Source organism: Cyprinus carpio, chromosome B25 (genome assembly GCF_018340385.1).
Source record: "Cyprinus carpio isolate SPL01 chromosome B25, ASM1834038v1, whole genome shotgun sequence".
NCBI classification, from domain to species: domain Eukaryota; kingdom Metazoa; phylum Chordata; class Actinopteri; order Cypriniformes; family Cyprinidae; genus Cyprinus; species Cyprinus carpio.
In genome coordinates this window covers 8,394,874-8,419,209 of record NC_056621.1, presented here as the reverse complement: position 1 = coordinate 8,419,209, position 24,336 = coordinate 8,394,874, and the positions used below count along the sequence as shown (strand labels likewise).

The window sequence follows — 24,336 nt, the reverse complement described above, 5'->3', positions numbered from 1 at the left end:
AAAATTATTTTCATGTATTTACATCTATATATTTACATTCATATAATTTGTATTTTATATATAAATATAGATGCGTGTGTGTGTATTTATATATGCATAATAAATATACACCGTACACACACATACATTATGTACACAAAAACTTTTATTTTGGATGCAATTAATCACATCTAATAAAAACGTAAATATATGATTACATTATATTAATGTTTTTTTTTAAATAATGTGTTTATTAATCGAGTTAATTAAAATAGTATATCCTAAATTATATTTAATCAGATTATATTTCAGTATTTTAACATTATATATAATCTTTTTTGCAAAAAAAAAAAAATTTTGCTTGCTTGTCTTGAAACCTGTAAAAAAGAGCCCAGTTTCTTCTTTTTTTATCTACCTAAATGAATTGCCAGACTAGTCAAAAACATCTAAACGGATTTACACTGGTAGTTGAGTGTTTTAAACCAGCATTTAACCTTGTTTGAGTTGCAAAAATCATATGTTGTCAAAATCAATTTACATAGTTAAAGACCATGTGGCCTCAGAGTTCCTGTGATTAAAGAGTATAATTGTCCTTTAATCTTCCTAACAGCATCCCACCCTTGTTCCCGTGACAACGGAGGTTGCTCCCACATCTGCATTGCTAAGGGTGATGGGACACCACGCTGCTCGTGTCCCATGCACCTAGTGCTGCTTCAAAATCTGCTCAGCTGTGGAGGTACATTTTTACATATACACACACACATATGTGTGTGTCATGAAATCAAAAATGCACCTATTGGTTTTCATGCATGTGTGCTGATCACATATTTACCCACAACCCCCCTCAGAGCCTCCCACCTGCTCTAGTGAGCAGTTCACCTGCGCTACTGGCGAGATCGACTGCATCCCCATGGCGTGGCGCTGTGACGGGATCGCAGAGTGTGCAGACCACAGCGACGAGATGAACTGTCCCATCTGCTCCGAACTCCAGTTTCAGTGTGACAAAGGCCAATGCGTGGACTCTCAGATGCGCTGCAACGGAGAACCTGACTGCGCGGACGGCTCTGATGAACAGGATTGCGACAGTACGTCCAACTGTTACGCAGTTTAAACCTGCTGATTTACCAAAATTTCCACCTGTGACTGATTCTGTAAAAACACACACAGTCTTGAGGTTATGAGCGTGACAAGTCAGACAAGCAGCTCTCTTTTTCAACAGTATGTGCAAATACTATAAACTTACAAGATTTGTCTCCAAATGAAGTCAAGGTTTTTGACTTTCACACAGCATTTATAGTCTCTTGAAAACCCTTACGCCATTGTTTTGGCAGGCAACTGAAGTGTAATTGACCATTTTTCGTAATGTTCTTTTGTTCCAAATGTGGTGAAATGCTGTCTTTTCCTCCTTTCTGTGAACTGATAATGCATTATAAGATTTGTACAATAGCGTGTAGTTAAAAATACTTTGAAGGACAAAAATGTGAAAAAAAAGTGAATGTGCTTGTATGCAAAACCCTGAGAATAAGAGAAAAATATAAGTTGGAACAAAATACTACATAGTCAATTTGCTGTCCTCAAAACAAACTTATTCAAATAATAATAAGTATTTAATTAATAATTAATCGCAGTTTATTATGTGCAACTTGAAGTGAGCTGAAAACCCTTGTAGTGTTGATATTAAATCACTGACTGGTGTTCATATGACTGTGTATAGTTACAGATACACATCCACAACATGTTGCATTCATAAATTTATGCTGCTTCATTTAGATTTTTTTCAGTTAACTAATTGTTGTGTCAGTCACTGATCTATCCTCTCGCATTTTTCCCTTTAGCCATTTGCATGCCTAATCAGTTCCGATGTAGCAACAACCAGTGTATTCTGAAGAAACAGCAGTGTGACTCCTTCGCAGACTGCACAGACAAATCTGACGAGCTTTTCTGCGGTACGTTTACCATGCCGAAAAAAGCATGAGGTGTTTGACCGTGCATGCAATAACTTGAATTATGATATATTTATCCCTGTTTGGCTTCTTCACAGATTTACCTTTGCCCCCCAACGACATTCCACGTCACACCAGCACCATCGGCCCCGTCATCGGCATCATCCTCTCTGTCTTTGTGATGGGAGGCATGTGTTTTGTGTGTCAGAGAGTCGTGTGTCGCCATTACAAGGGCCCCAACGGAGGCTTCCCACACGAGTACATAAGCGGGACCCCTCACGTGCCCCTCAACTTCATCGCACCCACAAATTCACAGCACGGTACTTTTACAGGTAAAGGTCTGCTGTTTGATAGCTGCTGCAGTCTCTTAAGGTGAATAATGTCTCTGCCTGTGATGAGTCTTTTGTGTGTGATGGGTCTGTCGCTGTGTCCCAGGTATTTCCTGTGGGAAGTCCATGATGAGCTCAGTGAGTCTCATGGGCAGCAGCAGCAGTGGGGCACCTCTCTACGACAGGAACCATGTGACGGGAGCTTCATCCAGTAGCTCTTCCAGCACCAAAGGAGCTTTTTACCCTCAGGTACTGTGCTATGCATTAGTTTATTGTTATTGCTAAATTCCATATAGAAATTTTTTTTTTTTTTTGTATTTTAAGTTAAAGGCTTCTTCATATATTTTATATTGTCTGTTTTGTTGTGGTTTATGCCATATAACTGAATTTTTAAATTTTTTTACTTTTCTGTGTATAGATGCTCAACCCTCCTCCATCACCAGCCACAGATCGCTCACTCTACAACGCAGAAGTCTTTTATTCATCCAACAGCCCATCGACAACCAGGTCTTACAGGTGTGTTTTAACCCAGAGATCCTGGATGCATGGATGAAATATCTGTTATGGTAGGGTAGATTGCTGATAGGTACATACCAAGGTCGACAGCTCATTCCTGAAATGGTAGGGTAGATATGTTAATGAGTGGGAAGGTGGGTAGATAGATAGTTCAATTTATAAATATGGTTTGGTAGATATTTGGATGTGCTTTCAGACAGATAGATAGATAGATAGATAGATAGATAGATAGATAGATAGATAGATAGATAGATAGTACTGCCTGATTTTGCTCTATTTCATCAATGAAAATAGTTCCAAATAAAGTATCAGCTTAGCCGCTGCGCATCTCTAAAAGCAAACACAGCGGTGTTTCGTTCATGAACGTGCGTTTTTGAACAATGCTAGTTGAGTCAGTGATTGATGATTACCCATTCATAAAGACAGTCACTTTCAGTTTCATTTTTAGTGTATAATTTCAGTTATTGAAATCATTTTATATTTCTGTATTCAAAATGAAAATAGACCTGTTAGTCACTTAAAGGAGGCAAATGTCACAAGTTCCTGATCTCTAAATGTTTGCCCTACACAGGCCGTATTTGATGCGAGGGGTCGCGCCCCCCACCACCCCCTGCAGCACAGATGTGTGTGACAGCGACTACACCACCAGCCGCTGGAAAAGCAACAAGTACTACATGGACCTCAATTCAGACTCTGACCCCTACCCTCCACCCCCCACCCCACGCAGCCAGTACATGTCAGCGGAGGAGAGCTGCCCCCCCTCGCCCTCCACCGAACGCAGCTACTTCCACCTGTGCCCCCCGCCCCCCTCGCCCTGCACGGACTCCTCATGACACCCGGCAACGGCCACGCTTTGTACATAGTTTCAAAAGAAGAAGCAAAGATTTTATTTTATTTTATTTTCCACACGCTTTGTTCAAGAAACATTTCAGCTTTTCAGGCAGGAACGGGAAAGGGTTTTCTGGATATTTTCTTCCTGAATATATGTACAGCAGTCGTGCCAGGACAGTGCTTGCACGAGTGAATTGTGTTATGATATTTTTTTAATAAGTGTCCCCCATGAGCATGTTACGAGCTCTTCAATATGTCAGAATATGGACATATTGTTTCAATATGGTTATGATTTAATCATCTTTCTTTTTTCATAATACCACTTAAAAAGGAATTTTGATGCCAACCAAAGTGTCAAAATGTCACCAAAATCATCTGCTGCGGAGGAGTTGTACATATGTGTAATTAAGTAAATAATTAATTTTGTTCATAACGGCCACGAGGTGTTGTTTTGATTCTGTTCTATGTGAATATGATACGATTCCAAGCATATGTTTGGTTTGTCCTGTTTACCAAAAGTGTGTTTGCTGCTATTGTACATACATCTGTAAATAATGACAAATGAAAACAGCCAGTTAAAATGTTTTGTTTATATAATGAGAACTGACCATAGACCATTTTAAAATTGTTATTAATCTCTCATAGCAAAAGAGCTTCGGTTGTATATAGTCATATCTGAATCTACATGTGAAACGCATTACTTTGAAGGAGATATTGTCTTGTTTAGACTTCCGTTTTAAAGGGGCAGTTTGACTAAAAATGAAAATCTTGTCGTTCCAAACCTGCATGACTGTATTTTTGCTGTAAATCATTAAAGGAGACATTTAGCAGAATGTCCAAGCTGCTCTTTTCCATAATAAAAGTGGATGGTGACCAGTCAAAAAAGCAACATATATGAGACTTTTCCACTATATTCTGAAGAAGTCTATTGACTTAGGTAGCAATGGTCACCATTCAGTTTTATTGTAGAGCAGCTTTGACATTCTGCTAAACGTCTCATTTTGTGTCCTACAAAAGAAAGTAGGCCGTAAGGGTTTGGGACAACATGAGGGTGAGTAAATGATGACAAAGTGTCTCTTTAAAGGTCAGAAAGTCACCTGCTTTGTAGTGAACTACATGGATTTTATCACATCTCATGGACTGAACTCATTTTAGGTGCTTTGTAAAAAACTAAAATAATAATTATGGTAATAATAATACAGTAAAACTAAGCTATGATTTGAACAAGGATATGTGGTTAATCTTACCATGATAATGCGGTAACAAACTCGACGAAAAGTGTGTTTTGAAATTGAAATTCAGATTCATTTCCCCCCATTTTTGGCGAAGTTGAAGAATCAAACTCTTTTCCTCTTTCAAATGTTATTTCAAAAGAGTAGGTTTTGTAGCACACATTGTACGTCTGTTTGATCAAAACCATCTTGAAATAGTTTTTCTTCTTGCCAAATTGAGCACTTACGGAAATTAGACGTGCATGTAGAATTCTAGATGTAGAAGAAGATACAAAATGAGTTTCCCTCTTAACTCAGACTGATTACATTAGTTGTGTTTTAACAGTTAGCCATGCAAAAAGACACAAAACGGTGTCTTTAAAGGCAAATATTCGATGAAATAAAATAGCCATTCTAGAAAACGAATGCAAAAGATGATGCAGATTATGTTTCAAGCTGTTGATCTCATTACATTGCCCTCAAGGTAACATTGTGAATGTGACTGAATGGAGTTTATTTGGATTTTTATACCACTTTGGCAGATCAGTGGATTGACTGAATCTGTTCGGATCGTCCCATCCACTCACACCTAGGAGCTTTTAGCTTTTTGGTGCACCACCATTGTCTTTGTTTTGTGTACAAAAATGCCTCATATAATGCACACTTGTGACAATTTTTGTATCAAAAGCATTTTTATATATAATAAAGGTTCTATTTTAAGAAATGTAATATTATTGTCGTCTTTTAACATCACGGTGCTTGTCATTATTCTTATATTTAGGCATACAACTTTCCATTTTAGGATTCCTATGGCTTGCTGGAAGCAAGTGTGTTATTTCCAATCCCATACTTACAGTGAACGAGGAGCCCTATAGGCTTCAATGAAGCTATAGTTAATTGAATTGAGCAAGGTGCATCTCACTCCAGTGTTAACCCAACAAACATGAGCAAGAATGCAGAAACACTTTGGATCACTCTAAACAGAGCGTTACGAAATGTTATTGTTGAACGTGACATTGCTGTGGTGGAACTGCATGTTCGGGTAATAAAATAAATGTGTGTTTGATCATTGCCAGGAGTCCGATCGGGGTTTCAGGAGTTTTGTCTTCTGCTGCCCTCATGTGGAAAAAAACAACCAAAAAAATATTATAAAAGAGGTTTGGATGGCCCACTCATAATAATACCTTATTCCTGTATTAGTGTCATTTTTCACCCCAAATGAATATATTAAATAAATAAATGACACTTCAATTAATAAATAATATATGTTATATATATATTATAGATAGATAGATAGATAGATAGATAGATAAAAATTCACTCGGTAATGCATTATTATTTATGCAGTTAATTACCTTTTTTAATGAGTTTTTGCATGCATTTATTAAAAACTTGATTATGATATCTGCAGAACAAACTATGTTTCAAATAAAGTGAGTACACTGAAAAGTAACTTTCAGCATTTTATGAATGTATCACAAATGTCACTTCACAGAGGCCCAGGGCCCGAAGCTTGTATACAGCAGTTGGGAACTAAATGTACATTCTCTTTTCTCATTTTTCATCTTAAAGGCCTGTCTTCAGCACATGACAGAAGTGAACACATGTTATGAGGCTCCTGATTGGGCGGAGGGGAGGGGAGGGAGGGTGATGTCGACACCCCTCGGTGTACCCATCTGTCTGTCTTTGTTTATGATCCGTGTAGTAGAGGAGCTAAAAACACGCTTCTACATGTCAGGAGGGAAAGCACGTCAGCATTCTGGATCTTCTGATTATATGTTTAAAAAAAAGTGTGTTGCTACATGTGTGCGGGGACCAATGGTTCCTATAAAGACAAGAAAACCTGAAAATTGTGGGGAGCAGTTAATAAACATAATAAATAATGTCTAATAATTTTTTTTTTAAAAATGCATAAAGGTTTTGGAAAGTAACATATAAAATCAATAGATAAACTACTTTTTATTATTTAATTCCCTTGTGTGAACATGCAATTCTTTGTTTCGTTCCTTCGAGTGCTGTTCATCTGAGAGCTGCTTGTTTCACAATGGCGTGCAGCAGATATATAAAGAGAACAAAAAAACTGGACCACAATCGTGATAACTGCCTCCGTCTGATGAAAGATGACATGAGAAACATCTTTCGCACGGCCCCAGAAGCCCACAACATTTAGTTAACACACTTTTCATGACATGATCTTTGATTAGTAGAGGCAGGTTTTTTTTAGACAATCATATGCACATGTTTGATTCATTTTTTTTTAACTAGAGCAAAACCGCTTTAGTGAAATCATGGTTTTTGTCATAGAAACCCACATGGCAGTCTGTAATCAGAAACACAGTGGAATCATAGGGTTAATTTGACCCATATGAGAAAAATTACAACGGGCTGCATTTGCTCTATACAATGAATCCACTGCAGATTTTGTTATACTTATGGAACACGCAGCACAGAATAGATCTCGCATGTCTGAAATACAGCCGTCATCAGCTGTAACAGATCAGTTCCACAGCCTGACGCTGTAGATTTATGCATCACATTTAACATAAGGGTCACACGTCAGATCCTATTTGGCATGCTACACTTAACCCGTAATTGCCTGTCTGCACCGGCCGGCTATAGAGCACAGAGATGCGCCCCGGACCTCTTGACCCATGTTTTATCAATAGGCACAAGAAATTCAAACTATATAAGGTTCTCCTTAAGAGATAGTTCACCAATAAATAATTCTAAATAAAAGATTTAGACAAACTGGCTGTTTTTATTTGCATAAACTTAAAAAAAAACATGCATATTTAATGGAGCTCCATTCAGTAATATGTGGTTCATGCACTCGAAGCTGTTTGGACCACCGGGATATCAATCACCGTGACGTCTTATTGTTGCTAGGGCATTGCAAGTACCGAGCCGGTTAAAGCAATTCTGAAAGTGTGAACGGGCTGCTTTGTGCAACATTGTGAAGGAACTATAACCGCGCTGTCTTTATGTTTCGGATATGTTGAAATTTAAGGAATACGTTCAAGGGACAGGCTCTCACAAAGAAGGTAAGATTAAGCGATATGTGGGTTTTGATATCAGCATACTTTTTAGTTTAGAAATCGCTACTTGATTGACATTCTCGTGATCCAATCAGACGAGGTATTTTAAATCCAACTAAATTCTATTGGGCTTAACTGCCGTGTGGGCGTGTCTAATGATTCGGTTTCGCTTAAATATTGCTTCTAAAATGTGTAATTATGACATTTATTTAATTCTGACAAAGGGCACACGTTTGTAAAAATCATCTCCGTTTTCGTGGAATTTATAAATCAAAAATGTACCCCACACAGTCCGAGATTAACAAACACGCCAGCTATAATTGACACCCACTGTAGCCAATCAGCGCGCAGCAGTGGGGTTTGATTGACAGCTCCTCTAGCTCAGGTGGGGGTTGGGGTTGTTGAAGTTGATAACGCCGCCATCTTGAAAAGTGAACTCTGATGGTCTCTCTTTTCGCGCCTGTCACAATCTGTTATAAACACCTCATTCTATCATACCTCGCCCCAGTTTTCTTTTTTATTCCGGTGACCGTTTTACTCAAAGCTTCGCCAGTCTTCATGCCGGGCTTTGGCAGGATTCCGCTTTCTTAATCGGTACGTATTTGTGTGGTGTGTGTCTCTGTTAGCCTAGCGTTAGCCAGTTACCACTTCTCTGTTTTGCCGAGTCAGAACAGCATAAATTTCCAGCCTTTTCTCTCATTTAACTGAATTTTTCTCACATTTAGCGGGACTACCACGTATTTAAACCAACCCAGACTCTGAGAAAGTGTCAAATCTGTAATATTGTTCCGGCGGAAGCTCAGTGTCGGCTGATGCCGGGGCCCGACATGCCGAAAAACTTCAGAAAGTGAGACACAAAGGCAAAACCTATTGAGTTGTCCACATAGACAACGTTTTTGACCAGTGCAAGTGCATATGAAGGTTGTATTGGGATGTTCAAACGCGCTTATGGTGCTCCAAAATGCTGTCTAACGTTAGGTAGGTAACGTTAGTTCACTGGGGATTGAGACAGCCAAAAACAGCAACAGAAACCCCGTCTGGAAATGTTCATTCTGTTTTGAAACAGGACTGTCTGTTGTTATATAAGATTGTTATTAATGTGTTTAATAAGGATCATTGATGCTTAGGTTTGATTTGGGTATAAAATGTCATTTTTTTCTAGTATAGTATGTAATTTCATTACAAGTGTTGATAAGAGTCCTCAATCTCTGCAGAGTTGTTTGTATCACAGATCTCTGTATTTGCCTTTATTTTGGCACATCCATATAAACACCACTAAAATCTTCTGGCTGTTTATTTCTAGTTTTGTGTGATGTGATTGCATGTGAAAGCTCCTAGAAGACTGTTAGCATGAGCAGATCGCTCGCTCTTGTAAACAGTCAGGTTGGTTTGACATGGCAGCACGTTTTTTAGGGTTCACTCCGGCAGATCATCTTTAGTGCTATACATGCGTCACTGATGACTAGTGAGTTCAGAATCGAGGGTGTGCTGCAGATAATCATCCATCACTTTGATGGACTGTATTGTTAGGTTTCCTTGATTTATTTTTATACTTCTGCAATTTAGACATGCACTACATTTTTTGTTTTTTTTTTGAAAGAAGCCCCTTGTGCTCACAAAGGCTGCATTTTTATTTGATCAATTCAGTTAAAAAGCCAATACTGTGAAAATTATTATTTATGCATATGTGTGTAACGTAATACAGATTTACAGAAGTATTGTGTAGTAATTTGGCCACATACTTTTGAATTGAAAGATCATCATTGTATCTATATAAGACTTCAGGTTAATCTCATTGTGCAGTTTGATGTTTTAATGCTTGTTATTTAAAATCTGACGTTGACAGCAGGAGCTCTTTTAGGAAGAATTTTGGGTTGTTTGTCAATGTTTTTAAAATTGTGTAAATTGGCGGAAAGCATGTTTGCTGGTGAATGGAAGTAGCCTGATGTCAAAGCTCTTTCGGGTGAGCCTAGCCCCACCCCCTTAGTCTATTAATAAGCTTTCCTTCCTCTTAGCCATTCATGAAAGTCAAGATGGCTGCTTGCCAGCTTGGTAACCTTTCACCTCAGTGGTGTGCATCCATCCACCGACTGGAAAAATATTCTCTTAATAATGCATAGCTGCGTGTTGTTGTCTCCAATTAAAACAATTTGATGCCAGAGCTGTCAAATGGACATTTAGATTAAACCCAACATAACTGAGTGTCTTAAGTTAGAGATTATGCACACTTTCCTTGTAAGAAGAACAAACGAAAAGAAAATGAAACCACAATTACTAACTCGGAGTTAGTCTGGTGAAAGTGCAACTGTATTTGTTGTGTTGCTAGGTTGTCAACGTCACAACAAGGAACTTGGTTGGGTTTCTTGAAACATTCATCTGCTTTTCCCCCACAAAGAAAACTACTGCTTGTTTTGTCACTGTAAACTGGTGCATTGTTTCTGTATTAAATCAGGCTCTATTCATAGAATTAGAAAGAATTCAACATTTGGAAGTTGTTTGTTTGAATGATGTCTATTTGAGATCCTGGCGAACTGGAAAAGGTCTCTTGTTATTGTTAGCAGTATGTGTTTTGTAATATGTGACCCTGGACCACAAAACCAGTCATAAGGGTCAATTTTTCGAATAAATACGCTTTCCTTTGTTGCATGGTTTATTAGGATCGGACAATATTTGGCCGAGTTACAACTATTTGAAAATCTGAGGGTGCAAAAAATTGAAATATTAAGAAAAACATCCTTTTGTTCAAATTACGTTCTTAGCAATGCATATAACTAATCAAAAATTAAGTTTTGATATATTTACAGTAGGAAATTTACAAAATATCTTCATGGAACATGATCTTTACTTAATATCCAAATGATTTTTGGCATAAAAGAAAAACCTATAATCATAAAACATACAATTTACTATTGCCAAAAACAAAAAACATACACCAAAGACCTCCGACTGGTTTTGTGCTCCAGGGTCACACATATATTTGTTTGTAATGCCGTGGCTAGTATTGATCATTTGATCAAGAGCAGGTCTGTTTATAGAAGTGGCTGATCTTTGAGAGATATATTTGACTTCCCTTTTTTTTTTTTATACACAAATGTGTAATGTTATGTATAACCCTCTTTTTCCTGTTTGTTCTGTTGCAGGTGTTTGAGTGTTTTTGCTGTGGCAGAGGACATTTCTGCTGCATGTGTCCTTTATTTAAGGGTCTGTCCAGTTTCTACTGCCTGTGGTGCCTGTAATGGGCCAAAAGTCCCAAAGAGCACAAGCATTATTTTATTTTTAATCAGAGTTTTTACCCTCTGGTCTCTGCTTCACTCAGGTAAGCTTTTTCATAATTAGTCACATTTTAAATGTAGCGTCTTCACAGTCATAATGATCATGCAAAACTCACCAAAAACCTAATTTCGTTTTTAGTTTATGTATCTGAAAACCACTCCCATTTGTTTTTTCTTCAGCAGCACCATGTTTTGGAAGTTTGATCTGCACACGACGTCCCACATTGACACGCTCCTGGAGAAGGAAGATGTTACACTGACTGAGGTGATGGACGAAGAGGATGTCTTACAGGAGTGCAAGGCTCAAAACCACAAGCTCGTGGACTTCCTGGTGAGGCCACAGTGCATGGAGGATCTTGTGGGATACATCACTCAGGAGCCCAATGACGATGTGGAGGAGAAGATCAAATACAAGTAAGAAAAACATGTTTGATGCTTGCACAAAAACATTTATTCCAAAAAAAAAATAATTGTTGTGCTAAGCTTCCTCATGACTGTTTCTTTTTTATGTAAAGGTATCCCAACATATCCTGTGAACTCCTGACCTCAGATGTTAGCCAGATCAATGACAGGCTGGGTGAAGATGAAAATTTACTGATGAAACTCTACAGCTTCCTACAGAACGAGCCTCCCCTCAATCCGCTGCTGGCCAGTTTCTTCAGCAAGGTCCTGAGCATCCTCATTGGGAGGAAACCAGAGCAGGTACATCATCAGACCTACTGGATTGTGTCCTTATGGATGCGTAAGAGTGAACTAAATCTCCTGACTTGCATCTAGATTGTAGAGTTCCTCAGGAAGAGGGAAGACTTTGTGGATCTGATGATCAAGCACATAGGGACCTCGGCTATTATGGACCTCCTGCTCAGGATGCTCACCTGCATCGAGCCACAGCAGCTTAGACAAGATGTATTAAATGTGAGTTTTCATACCTACAAGAGAGGATTTCATGATGTTGCGTCTCTGTTTTGTTGGGGTAAAAAGCAGTTTGGCTTTGTGCATGCACAATGTTTAGTTTTGTAGATATGGATGTTTTCATTTAAATACAGCAGGAAATTCAACACAGATTAGTCAAGTAATCCACTCACTGTCATCGTAAAACAACATTAAAGTTTTCTCTTCATCTCTCTTGCAGTGGCTAAATGAAGAGAAAGTTATACAGCGGCTGGTTGACATGGTACAGCCATCACAAGATGAGGATGTAAGTGTAGCCAGTAAAGCAATGTAATAAGAACAACAACTTAATTTATTTGTAATTATTTTATTTAAATGTAATGTTTCAAAAATTTAGAGGAAAAAAAAGAAAAAAACAAATCATTGAAGCATATATATATATATATATATATATATTCTTTTTTTTTTTTTCATATATATATAATATATATATATATATATATATATTAATTTTTTTTTTTCCTTTGCAGTGAAGTATTACAGTGAATTTGATTTAAAATACAATAATAAAAAATATATAAATTGTTGTTTTTTTTAAATATAATATATTTTTAAATGTTTAATTATAATATTTTTGTGATTTAAAGCTAGTGAAAATGTTGGAATTTAAATTTAAAAAAAAAATTTAACTAAATGTCTGACCGGCCCTTATTGTTGAGTCCTGATGACCCATTCCTGCTTGCTAGCTCCGTAACAGTAAATACTTGTTCCGTCCACACAGAGGCACTCAAACGCGTCCCAGTCGCTCTGTGAGATCATTCGGCTAAGCAGAGATCAAATGTTCCAGGTGCAGGGCTGCTCGGAGCCTGACCCTCTGCTGGCCACACTGGAGAAGTGAGTTTGTCCAAGTCAATACAGTTCTTTCTAGTGACTTTCTGGAAGGTGGCATTTTTGGGAGGATTGAAGTTGAGCTCTAGTTTCAGGCACGCTAATGCTGTAGTACTGAATGGACTGTTTGTCTTCCTTTTTAGACAAGAGACAGTAGAGCAGTTGCTGTCAAACATCTTTGACAAAGAGAAGAATGATTCTGCCATTGTCAGTGTGATCCAGATACTTCTAACCCTCTTTGAGACACGGAGACCAGCGTAAGTGCATTCTAATTTTTTTTTTTTGGCCTTTTTGGGTGCTTGTTGATATCTGAATATCATCCTTGGTTATTCCTTTCAGGTTTGAAGGTCATCTGGAGATTTGCCCCCCTGGAATGAACCATCCGTCATTCTCTGTCAATCAGAGTATTCTAGATGCTGTCAGACCCAGGCTGAAAGATTTTCACCAGCTTTTGCTCGAGCCCCCAAAGGTGAAAACGTTGTGTTGGCTAAATTTTATATCAGCTGACCTAACTTAGACCATAATCTCCAAATTCCTAATTACATTAAGCTTTGGACAACAAGAACACTTTGTGCCTGTACAAATATAACCTGGCAGAATCTTGTCCTTTTAAAGAGCTGCTTGTCTTGCCAACACAGCCATATACGTTGAATTAATGTTGATTTTATAGTTGTTATATGCTGTATCGTTGTTTTTAGAGTTAAATCAACATCCAGACTCATCTTGCTGTTTCATTGTTTTTGTTTAGAAAACGGTTTTGAATACCACATGGGGAGTGTTGGATCCACCAGTGGGAAATACTCGTCTAAATGTGGTGCGACTAGTGACCAGCCTTCTTCAGACCAACACGCATATCATCAACCAGGAGCTCATTGCCCTCAACACATTGGGAGTCATACTAGTGAGTGACTGAGATACAATTAAAGAGTTGTGTGACATCTATTTGCAATACAATCTGTGCTTGAATGCCATAAATGTTCTCAAGTAAATAATTTGTTTCTTTTGTCTAAAGGACATGTACTTCAAATACTTATGGAATAATTTCCTGCACACGCAAGTAGAAATCTGTACGGCGATGATCTTAGCGATGCCTTCAACCCAAAGTGAATCTCCTGAAATCAACAGAGAAAACGACCAAGAGCCCATAAGAGAAAACATCCTTATCAAACATGTGAGTTTATCATGCTTTCCGCTCACTCGCTCTTTGAAACACAAGCTGTTTGCTTCACACATCAAAGTTTAATGTGTTCTTCTCCATTCTGACCTGCAGCTCTTTCAGAAGTGCCAGTTAATACAAAGAATTCTTGATGCCTGGGGATCAAATGAGAAGGAGCAGTGAGTAACTTATAAAACTGATTGCTTACGTGTGAAGAGGAACCATCCTGTTTACACATCTGTGGTTTTGTCTGGAGAGGTCTTTATTAAATCCTCCGTCTCTCTTTCCTTAGGGCTGAGGGTGGGCGGCGGAGAGGTTACATGGGTCACCTGACCAGAATAGCAAACTCTATAGTCCATAACAGTGACAAGGGCCCCAATGGGCCACAAATTCAGCAGCTCATTTCAGGTTTGTTTAAACGCATATTTAAAAAAAAAAAATCAGACTGTTTTTATAGGCATTTCCACTCATATTTGCTCACTTTCAGAGCTTCCAGAGGAGGATAAGGAACGATGGGAAGCGTTTACTTCAGGACAGCTAGCAGATACAAACAAGAAAAACACTGTAGACTTAGTAAGTATGCTGTTTTATTCACTGTCTACTGAAACAATTGCTTTTGTCTTACAATGCTCATAAATGTGTGTTTGACATCAAAACTAAGGTTTTTTTTTTTTTTTTTTTTTTTTTTAAACATTCTCAGGTTAACACACACCACATACACTCATCCAGCGATGATGAGGTAGATTTCAAAGACAGCGGGTTTCATCAGGATTCCTCCCTACAGCAAGTAAGTCTGTGCCAGGATGAGCTCACAAAAGCTGCTGCTATTGTAATATCTGATTGCTTATGTTTATGGTACTGCTAAATATACAAAATATATCTAGTTGTGTTTAGACTACATTTATAATTGTTTAGTCCTTTGAGTGCTTTTTGAGGCAAGACGCTTAACTGCTATCAGCTGTTTTGAAATGAAGCTTCTTTGTAGTGTCAAGACTATATCATTATCATTGGTCCTGGGTTTGCCAGGCCTTTTCTGATTATCAGATGCAACAAATGACGTCCAATTTTATTGAGCAGTTTGGCTTCAATGACGAAGAGTTTGCCGATCAGGATGATGTCGGGGAGTAAGTACCCATCATGCATGACGCTTTTCAGATTTGCCGCCTTTTCTGCTGGTATCAAATCAGTTGGGGAAGGTTTAGCGTTGTAAGTTGGGGCTTTGGTTGATTTTTAGGGTTATGTTGCTTTTCAATAAACTCACAAAGCCTGTTTTGGGGGGTTGTGTGTGATAAATCATGGATCATACAGTGTAGATTTCATCTGATCACTTAAATGTCTCCGTTCTGATTATCCATGTTTTTATAGACTGGTGTGGTGTACATGGTGACAGTCAGTGATGTTGTGGGTGACGGGTGCTGCGCATTGTCTTAAGGGCTTAACCATACTAAAATCTGTTTGTTTTTTAATCTTGCAGTATTCCTTTTGATAGAATATCAGACATCAATTTTTCCTTGAATACAAATGAAAGTGTAAGTATGTCAGATATTTGCTCAAATGAATGTGTATTATTAGTTGAATTTATTGAAAAGCTCATGGTATGTTTTCATAGTTTGTTCCTGCTGTGCTCATAGGCAAACATGGCGCTCTTTGAGGCCTGCTGTAAGGAGAAGATCCAGCAGTTTGAAGACACTGGATCAGATGAGGAAGATATCTGGGATGAGAAGGACGTCACTTTTGCTCCAGAAGCTCAGAGACGTACCAGGTATTGTAATCCTTGGAACAGACTTCTAAAGCATTTTTCATCATGCCGGTGTGTTGATTCTCCATGGCTTTCTTCCTACGCAGGAGCTCAGGAAGTACAGATAGCGAGGAGAGTACGGACTCTGAGGAGGAGGATGGGAAGCGAGACCCGTTTGATTCTGCCAATGCCACCTCTGATGACAGAATGGAAGTGGACTCTGGGGATGGTCAGAATATAAATGATTAGCTGCCATATCTAATAATATTTATTTCTATAGTAAGTTAGTTCACACATCCTTGTTCTGTATCATGCTTTGGTTAAGGAACGGTATGGACGGCAAATTTTGATGACATCCCTATGGACACGGGCAGCTCCATGGCTCCCAGCGCACCTGTGTCCACCTCACCAGCTGCAGTGCCTGAAACTGCGGGCTGGAACTCTCCAAACACAGATGCAGAGTCGGGTTGGGCTGACTTCTCCAGCTTCACACCTGTCAGGTACATTCACCTGACATCTGAATGCATGTTTAAAATGCACCAGTTTTTTTATATATATATATTTTTTTGATGTAGAACTATTTATTTTTAAAACAAAATATATAATTAAATATATAGCTATTGCCTTTTTTTTTCCCACAAATACACTGTGATGTGATCAAAACTATAATGTGATTTTTATCATAACAAATTTTTTTTCATTTCAAACCCTACTAACTCCTCCTCCTCCTCCTCCTCCTCCTCCTCCTCCTCCTCCTCCTCCTCCTCTTCTTCTTCTTCTTCTTCTTCTTCTTCTTCTTCTTCTTCTTCTTCTTCTTCTTCTTCTTCTTCTTCTTCTTGCTGAGGCCTATTAAATTTTCTCATAAGAAAGATTAGTTTAATAGATGATTTTATATCAGTATTGGTATCAGCGATACTTGCCTTCATTCATAGTACTTAGTAAAAAATTGGCATTAAACAAAATCTTAAAATGTCATCTTTACATCGTTTCGAAATTAATTGAGGATTCAGGAAAAATTGCAGAAAAATGGCATTATTAAAGGGCACTTATTATGCCCCTTTTTGCCTGATGTAATATTGGTCTTTGGTGTCCCCAGAATGTGTCTGAAGTTTCAGCCCAAAATACCCAACAGATCATTTATTTTAACTGCTGGAAAATGTAATTTTTTTGGGTGTGTCTAAAAAAAGAGCTGTTTTGGAGTGTATCGCTTTAAATGCAAATGAGCTGCATATTCCCGCCCCCATCTCCAGAGGAGGGCGTAGCGTAGACATCTCTACATTGCATATAAACAGCTGGTAGAAGCAACATAACTGAGAGCTAGAGAACTGGTGTTTAGCCGTACATATGGGAAGCAAAATGCTCTGAAAGTGGAACAAAACGGCACAATGTTGCATAGCTTGCCCCGCGCTGTGCGATATATCTAACGATATGTTCATGCGCATTTAGTCAGTGAATCTGGTTCCGCGATTTGCTTGTCAGTGATCTACAACTCTGTCTATTAAGTGCTGCTCCATTTGAAAGCAGGTGATGGCGAAATTTTTTATTTATTTTTTTTTTTTTTAAATCATTGTCGGTTGGTTGTGTTCACACACTGCCAACACACATTTATGTCCAAACACCATGTAAAAGTGGATTTAGCATAATAGGTGCCCTTTAATATGTAAATTAAGTCATGCGTGTTTATTGATTATAGAAGGGGCAAGCAACTTGCACTACTGATGTACAAAATGCAGCACTGAACAAGTAAATGTGGAAAATTCATTAATGTTCATTTTTTTCTCCTTTATTTAGCCCCAAGGATCCTTTGAGGAGCAATTCCCCGGTAGCCATGGAGACCAGTATAGAAACGGTGGACCCTCTGGGAGTCAACGCACCCATGCAGCAAGAAAGTAAGAATAGACTCTTAAGATTCCTCTTGTCCATGTGTCCATTATTCTAACACACAGTGGTTAGAATAAGACAATCTAATTCTTTAGACACAGATCAGTGGCTTCCCAATGAGACCACCCCGGCTTCCCCTAGAGGAAAGGTTGGAGACGGCTCGGACCCCGAGGAAGAGCCTGTCAGTGACCGCATCACAGAAACGGTCACCAACGGCTCTATGAAGGAGACGGTCAGCCTTACTGTAGATGCCAAAACTGAAACTGCTGTTTTCAAGAGGTGAGTCCTGCAGGTTTCTCACACAGTGCCTCGCATCATTTCCTCTTCTCCCCTTTTGAGACACAAGCTTCACTTCACTCTGCATGTAGACCTGATCTTGTCACGTATCCTCCTCCTCCTGCACCTAGAGCCAGCCAGGCCCTGGACCGCCCACTGTGTCTCTCTTAAACAGGGGCTGTTAATATGCAGAGCTTTGTAACATCTGTTTTGTCTGTTTGAGAACGCAAAAAAAGAACAATCTGTCCTTCTTGAACTGCAACTCTTACAACATGAGCTTCCTCTCTCTCTTTGGTGTGCGTGTGGCTTCAGAGTGTTGAAATCGTATCGGTATGTAAAGCCAATCAGGGGGCGTGTCTTGTTTTTTTTTTTTTGGTTGGTTTTTCCCATGTTGGCCACTGCGTTTTGATATGTAACCATGTTTTGTTTCTTCGTTAGTATGTTTGTTTGTTTGTTTTCTTTTAAACCGTAATGTATCCATCACCATTTGCATGTTAATATCAGATGTGCTGGTTGTTAACGGCATGAAATGCCCCATGCATCCTTAGATGTAGTTCATTCTGATCCCAAAAGTTTCAAGCCCATATGTTTCCCAGTCTTTCCAACACCGCAGGTGAAGATTTATGGATTCCCTTCTCATCCTCAGCTGTGGTTAGGCCCCATGGCTCTTTTGCAGGGCTAAATTTATGAGTATGAGCTGGCCCTTTAAAATCTGGGCCATGCATGGACTTTAATTTGTGTAAATCAGTCTGATAAAGGAGGATGCATCTCTGTAGACCTTCCCTTGTTCAGAAATCATGGCATGAGGCTTTAGAGGAGGTTATAATTAATTAAATGACTGTTTGTACTGATGCCACCCTAAAGGTAAAGTTGGCTGGCATGCAATCACTTTGTAAAATTGCTAGCTTTGATTTTACACCACCATTTCACACTCACATACTAAACAAGTTCATCGTCTAAACCAGCTGTTGTGTGGTTCATAATCACTTCCCGTCTCTGTATGTCATGCTCACATCTTACTTGTCTGCCAAATCCCATTCCAGAACATTTCCGTTTAGCCCCGTTGCTTTTAATGTGGTTTGTTCCATTCTGCATGTTTATACAGGGATTTAAAAAGGGGGTTTTATTCTTTAAAAGAGTGGCAATGAAAGCTTTTTAAAACACTGTCCTCTCTGATCGTCCTGTAGTGAGGAAGAGAAACGATCTACCTCTGAAGATGCATCTGCAAAATTGTTTGCAGAGAGTGGGGAAGTGGAGAAAAGCAACTGTCCTCCTAGCAACTGTCAGAAACCAGGGTAAGAGTCTTTATTTATAAAGTCAGTAAAGTAGGCTATTAATATAAAATGAATCATTTGCTTTTAGTAGAGTCTAGGGACCAGAGTTGTTATTGTGTACTAAAATTGATAAAGATATTTTTTGTTAATTGAAATAATATCATCTGTTCTGCGTGTGTCTGTATGACTGAATGGTGCAGATGTGCAGTTTCATTTACTATATAAATACTGAAGCGTGCGTGATGCTTGCGGTGTGTTCAGTCTCTTCTCCCTCAATATGTTTACGTGAACACAAACAATCTACAGCACTGCTCTGAGAGTCACTTCATGAGATTTTTACAGTTTTCTTTACTGTTCAGTGCACTGATGTCAGACATATTTTGGATAATAAAGTTTGTTAAATTTTTAAATGCCCTGCCTCCATTACATGTCTTTGTCACATCATAAGTGTTTGATCACCACATTTGAGTAATCATTGCAAAAAATGTGCATGTGTATATATTCTGTTTATGTATATACTGTATTCTATATGTAGTACCAGTCAAAAGTTTGGACACACGAATGGGTGTGTTTCCAATTCTTTTGTGTATAGGGAAAATTATTTTTTTTCCATTTAACCAACATTGTAATTTTTTTTCTTCAGTCTAAAGCACTTAGAAGAGAAAGCAAAAGCCACTTGCAAAGCTCTAAACGGTCCTCTTGAGGATGCAGCCGCTATGGACGATGCCAAGTGAGTTCTGTGCCCTCCACATCTAGTTTAGTGTTGCTTCCACCCCTGACACCGAGCCCCTCTCCTTTTCCCAACCAGATCAGAGCAGCGCACGGCCAACCCTGAGGCAGCAGTGAACGGTCCGGCATGATGAGAGTAGTGCTGTCAGTCAGCTCCTGCCACACGCACACCCCTCCTCCAGGACCACCAGGAGAGGCCAGTGCCAGACTGGAGCCCCCCAGAAACCACCATCACCGCTGCTGCTGCTGTCTCTTACTCCAGCACTGCACTGATGCCACCAGATCAGGACCAGCAATATTCATATTAGACAGTTGTACAGAAAATTTGAACTGTTATGAAGAGAAACATACTCTAATGATTTTTTTTTTTTTTGCATTCGTTTATATACTATTGTTCTTATGAGGTGATCTGTCTGACATCTTGCCACTTAAAAGTGAATAGTAATGTTGCTATAGTTAAAAATGATTGTATGAATAAAAAAAAAATATTTTATAAAAGACAAATGTATACAGAAACAGAGGATTGATAAAAACCGAAATATACCGATTGGAACGTCAATGTGTGACCAAATCATAAGCTGTCTTTTTGATAGGAGTTTCCTCTTGCCCACACACATCTGCTATTTAATTTCCAAGTAAAAGCAACAGCTACCACAGAATCTTAAATTGGCAACTTATGTCGGTCTGTTTTATTTTTAAGCTTATTGTTAGGGGAGACTGATTTGAGATATTCAGAAATGATTTATTTTGCCACTGGTGTTATTTGTAAATGTTTCTTGTATCCTTTCAACATAAGAAAGATCGGGACAAAAGAAACTTTTTGGTATAGTTTTTAACTTAATTTATTCTCAGAGAGATGGTATGTTATTTACACGCCCCCCTTGATGAAATTTAAAACTGGAGTGAATGGACAGATGGGTCTCCATTTGCATGTAGCTAGTAAGAGTGATTCTTACCTGTGGGCCTGCATTCAGTACAGCCCAACTTTTATAACTATTATCCTCTCCAAACAAGTCAACCTTTCTACCTGAAGAGTGATGGGAATGCAGCATATTCCTGGTAATGCTACGATCATGCATCAACTTTTTTCTTTTTGTAATAAAACGCTATCTGTGCCAGCAAGAAGGAAAAGGTTCTGTTTGTGAATTGCACATATTTCTGATCATCTGATCAATAATCGATTATGCTGTTCATCTGGGCAAAGCCTGACCTACTTGAGTCTCGGGGCCTGTTTCATAAAACAAGTTTACCAAATAAGCCAGGCGTATTTCAGTTAGACTTGTGAACCAGGGAGTTTTTAAAATGGGTAATTTCGAAAATCCATAGTTTGCTGAGTGGAAAGGCTGAAAGGCGTGACTATTTAAAAACTTCAAGTTTGCAGGTCAGTACAGTACATTTTATGTTTTGAAGCCAACAGGTGGCAGTAAAGTCTCCCAGACTGGTTAAGCTCAGAATTTGTCATTCATTAGTTTTTCAGTTTGTCTCTTGGTCTCATTACTAGTGGCACAATGGCCTGAATGGAGTCCAGAGAAACACCTAAAATGTACAAATCTAAAGGGCTGAGGACAAACATGAAAGAAATCAGTAAGAACAGCAACCAGATTGCTAATGTTGGATTTACTAATTGTCAGAATGCAGTAAATAAAGACTCAAATTGTAAGGGTTTTAACACTAGACAAACAGATTTTGGTTCTAATAGCCTAAGCATAAGAGACGTCTTCCAAAAACAAAACAAATGTTCCTTAATTCTAAGCTTTTTTATTGTAATGACTGCTTTGCCAGCATTATGAAAACACTGCTAAAAATAAGACGATCACAGGATTGAGTTTTACAAGGCTTGTTGAATCATAATGTTCAATGAGCCTTGCAAAATATCAACATTTATGCTTTCTCATCAAAGACACTTATTATACAGAAATATGTCTGTTTTTTGTGGTCAGATTATTGAAGTGCAGCTCAAATGTTATGCAACATGCATCAAACACCATCAGAATTGTTAGAAATCGCTGTAGATTTAACAGCACACTACTGTAAAAACCTATAGTACAACACCACATTTATTAATTACAGTAAACTACTGTAATTTATATTGCATTCTGGGTAATTTTGACTTGGTGGGAATATTTTACAGTATAGCTTAGTGTTACTGTAACCTGACTGTAATACGCCAGGCAATAATACAGGATTGCTGTAAATAGCGCGCCACCTGACGTCACAACACAGCTGCTGGAGAATTTATGCAAGTTAGGTAAGTTAATTTGATTATGATATGTTTTTATGCTAGTGTACATGATTTTTAGTGTGGTGTGAAACCTTAATTTTAGCCAGTGAACGTTGTAATTTCCTCTCTCGAAGTTGTAGTCAAAACTCCACGAGTTAAGTTACGCTCTTTCACCCGCTGCTGTTCCGACATTTTCACATCTAACGTTGTGAATTAGCTTAGGGTTTATTTCTGCCAAAACTAGGGTCGATGGTTGTTTGAACTGAGGAAAGACAAACCCGGACAGGTTTGGGGAGTTTTATTTTGTTTCTGTCGAGTTTGAATGAAGCTTGCTTTACTGTATGGTGTGCGAGTTAAAATTGCCATGTTTGTCTGGGTTTGAGGAGATCGAGGAAAGCAGTCTGGGTTTAAACAAAAGGGATATTACGATAAAACAATTATCTTTCTCTCTAGGAATCCCTTTTATAATTTTGTCCGATTCAAGCCTGTCGCTGACAAAAACGAGCACTTTTTTAGACATAGCTACATTTACAGTGCGCAGAAATATATTTATATCCGCTTCACAAAAGACGGCAGCAGCGGTCTCGGTCAATAACTGTAGGATACATCTTTAATTAGTCACTTGCTTAGACATGTTTGAGAAATACAGCTTCACTTGCGATGTAAATATGTGGTTTGGGGTCAGAGATATTGGTAAGGTTACCAGGTTATTAAATATTTAGACGGGAGACCAGTTCTGTAGCATGCATGGTGATTGATAAAAATGATTATGATAATGGTCAATTACTTTTATCAGTTACTAATGATAAAAAGACAACAAAGGCAAGTAAAATGCATGCCAAAATCTTCAGCAATGTCAAGCATAAAATTATTGTTTTTAATAACTTTGTTTTATTGTTTTGTATTGTTGGAGTGTATGAAATACGTTATAGGCAACAGTCTGTGATTTTAGCCCGTCAACAAGTAGGCTTACACATTATTGAATCAAATTTACTTGATTTCTTGCAGCTCTACAGTGTGGTCCACTTGTCTTTGCACCCTGGGAAGGGCACTTTTTTACAAAGTAGTTTTTTGTAAGCATTTTTTTAAATTGATTTAATTTTTATTTACAGTTGAAGTCAAACTTTACATACACCTTGCATAATCTGCAAAATTGTAATTATTTTACCAAAATAAGAGGGATTATCATACCAAATGCATGTTATTGTTTATTTAGTACTGAGCTGAATAAGATACAGGTTCCCCAAAATTTGAGGTGAAAACAAATTCACAATTCATTTCAGTTCATGTCTCAGAATGTGTATTTTTTGTTTGTAATTTCACAGCTGTAATACCATACTGAAGTTACTGTAGTTGGAAAGCACTGCTTTTCTATCGTGAATGTGCCGAATCTGCTAATGTAATAATACAGTGAAATTTTTGTATGCACAAGGAGTGTGTGTGTGTGTGTGTGTGTGTGTGTATATATATATATATATGACACAATAGCAAAACAGTATTACAAGGTACTGTTAAAACTACAAAGTACTGTAAAAATACAGTATAATACTGTTTTGTGTTTTACATACTGTAAAGTTGCATTACAGTACATTACTATTGTAGTGTGATGCAGTGCTGATATCACTGAAGACATTTATTTGCTTTCAGCAGTGAGTGTGTCATCAGCTCAGTGCTGAGAGAGGGTGACAGCAGCTCTTTGATGTGTGTGTGTGTGTGAGAGAGAGAGAGAGAGAGAGAGAGAGAGAGAAAGTGTGTGTGTATCACACTTTCACATTATTGAATGACACCTATAATATCATAATCTGAGGACACATGGATAAACTGGTGAGAATCTATCTATCTATCTATCTATCTATCTATCTATCTTGTCTAGACACAGGTTTTCAATCCTAAACTATAAAAAGTGTCATTAAAATATTCTGAAATGCATAAAGCAATGCTGTAATTAAAATATTAATTACAATAATGTTTAATGTTAATATTACATTTATAAAATGTATAAGATTATCAATGTCTTTAATAATCTAAATAAATAATATTTTATTTCAGTATTTATTGTGGGAAAATAAGGTATATGTATTTGTATTAATTTTGTCACTTATTTTTATTCCCCCCTGTGCTGGTGAAGAGCAAGTTGTCCATTTTATTCTAGAAAAAAAAAAGTCA

General features: G+C 38.1%; 2 protein-coding genes across 8 annotated transcripts in view; both read left to right on the top strand.

Moving 5' to 3' along the window:
* The window catches only part of LOC109078130 (low-density lipoprotein receptor-related protein 5-like), a 66,270-nt gene extending 60,732 nt beyond the window's left edge, over nt 1-5,538 (top strand). For both annotated transcript variants that reach the window (XM_042753449.1, XM_042753450.1), the window contains 7 exons: nt 589-715; nt 828-1,064; nt 1,815-1,925; nt 2,021-2,254; nt 2,358-2,500; nt 2,670-2,767; nt 3,339-5,538. In XM_042753449.1, coding sequence (XP_042609383.1) covers nt 589-715; nt 828-1,064; nt 1,815-1,925; nt 2,021-2,254; nt 2,358-2,500; nt 2,670-2,767; nt 3,339-3,600 — 1,212 coding nt within the window. In that variant the 3' untranslated portion in view covers nt 3,601-5,538. The remainder of the gene's footprint in view (nt 1-588; nt 716-827; nt 1,065-1,814; nt 1,926-2,020; nt 2,255-2,357; nt 2,501-2,669; nt 2,768-3,338) is intronic.
* A 2,694-nt stretch (nt 5,539-8,232) lies between these two features.
* On the top strand, nt 8,233-20,615 carry LOC109063907 (serine/threonine-protein phosphatase 6 regulatory subunit 3-like). Of its 6 annotated transcripts, none has more exons than XM_042753653.1 (26): nt 8,233-8,438; nt 10,985-11,160; nt 11,297-11,530; nt 11,632-11,818; nt 11,894-12,031; nt 12,249-12,314; nt 12,789-12,901; nt 13,039-13,152; nt 13,235-13,364; nt 13,644-13,796; nt 13,908-14,066; nt 14,166-14,230; nt 14,344-14,459; nt 14,539-14,624; nt 14,752-14,838; nt 15,129-15,175; nt 15,526-15,580; nt 15,683-15,813; nt 15,897-16,018; nt 16,115-16,289; nt 17,581-17,678; nt 17,766-17,949; nt 18,259-18,276; nt 19,134-19,241; nt 19,864-19,950; nt 20,029-20,615. In XM_042753653.1, exons 3-26 carry the CDS (start codon nt 11,304-11,306, stop codon nt 20,078-20,080), a joined length of 2,718 nt encoding a protein of 905 aa, XP_042609587.1. In that variant the 5' UTR covers nt 8,233-8,438; nt 10,985-11,160; nt 11,297-11,303; the 3' UTR covers nt 20,081-20,615. The 6 variants fall into 6 exon arrangements, with proteins under 6 accessions (XP_042609587.1, XP_042609586.1, XP_042609584.1 ...); XM_042753652.1 differs by having other exon boundaries at nt 15,096-15,175; XM_042753650.1 differs by having other exon boundaries at nt 15,078-15,175.
* Nucleotides 20,616-24,336: the final 3,721 nt, after the last annotated feature.

Excerpts from the sequence above, each read along its gene's own strand:
- LOC109063907 (XM_042753650.1), top strand. The coding sequence starts at position 11,304 with ATGTTTTGGAAGTTTGATCTGCACACGACGTCCCACATTGACACGCTC. Across the intron at positions 13,153-13,234 it reads TTTGAGACACGGAGACCAGC|GTTTGAAGGTCATCTGGAGA; the intron begins GTAAGTGCATTC and ends TATTCCTTTCAG. Across the intron at positions 15,176-15,525 it reads GATCAGGATGATGTCGGGGA|TATTCCTTTTGATAGAATAT; the intron begins GTAAGTACCCAT and ends TTAATCTTGCAG.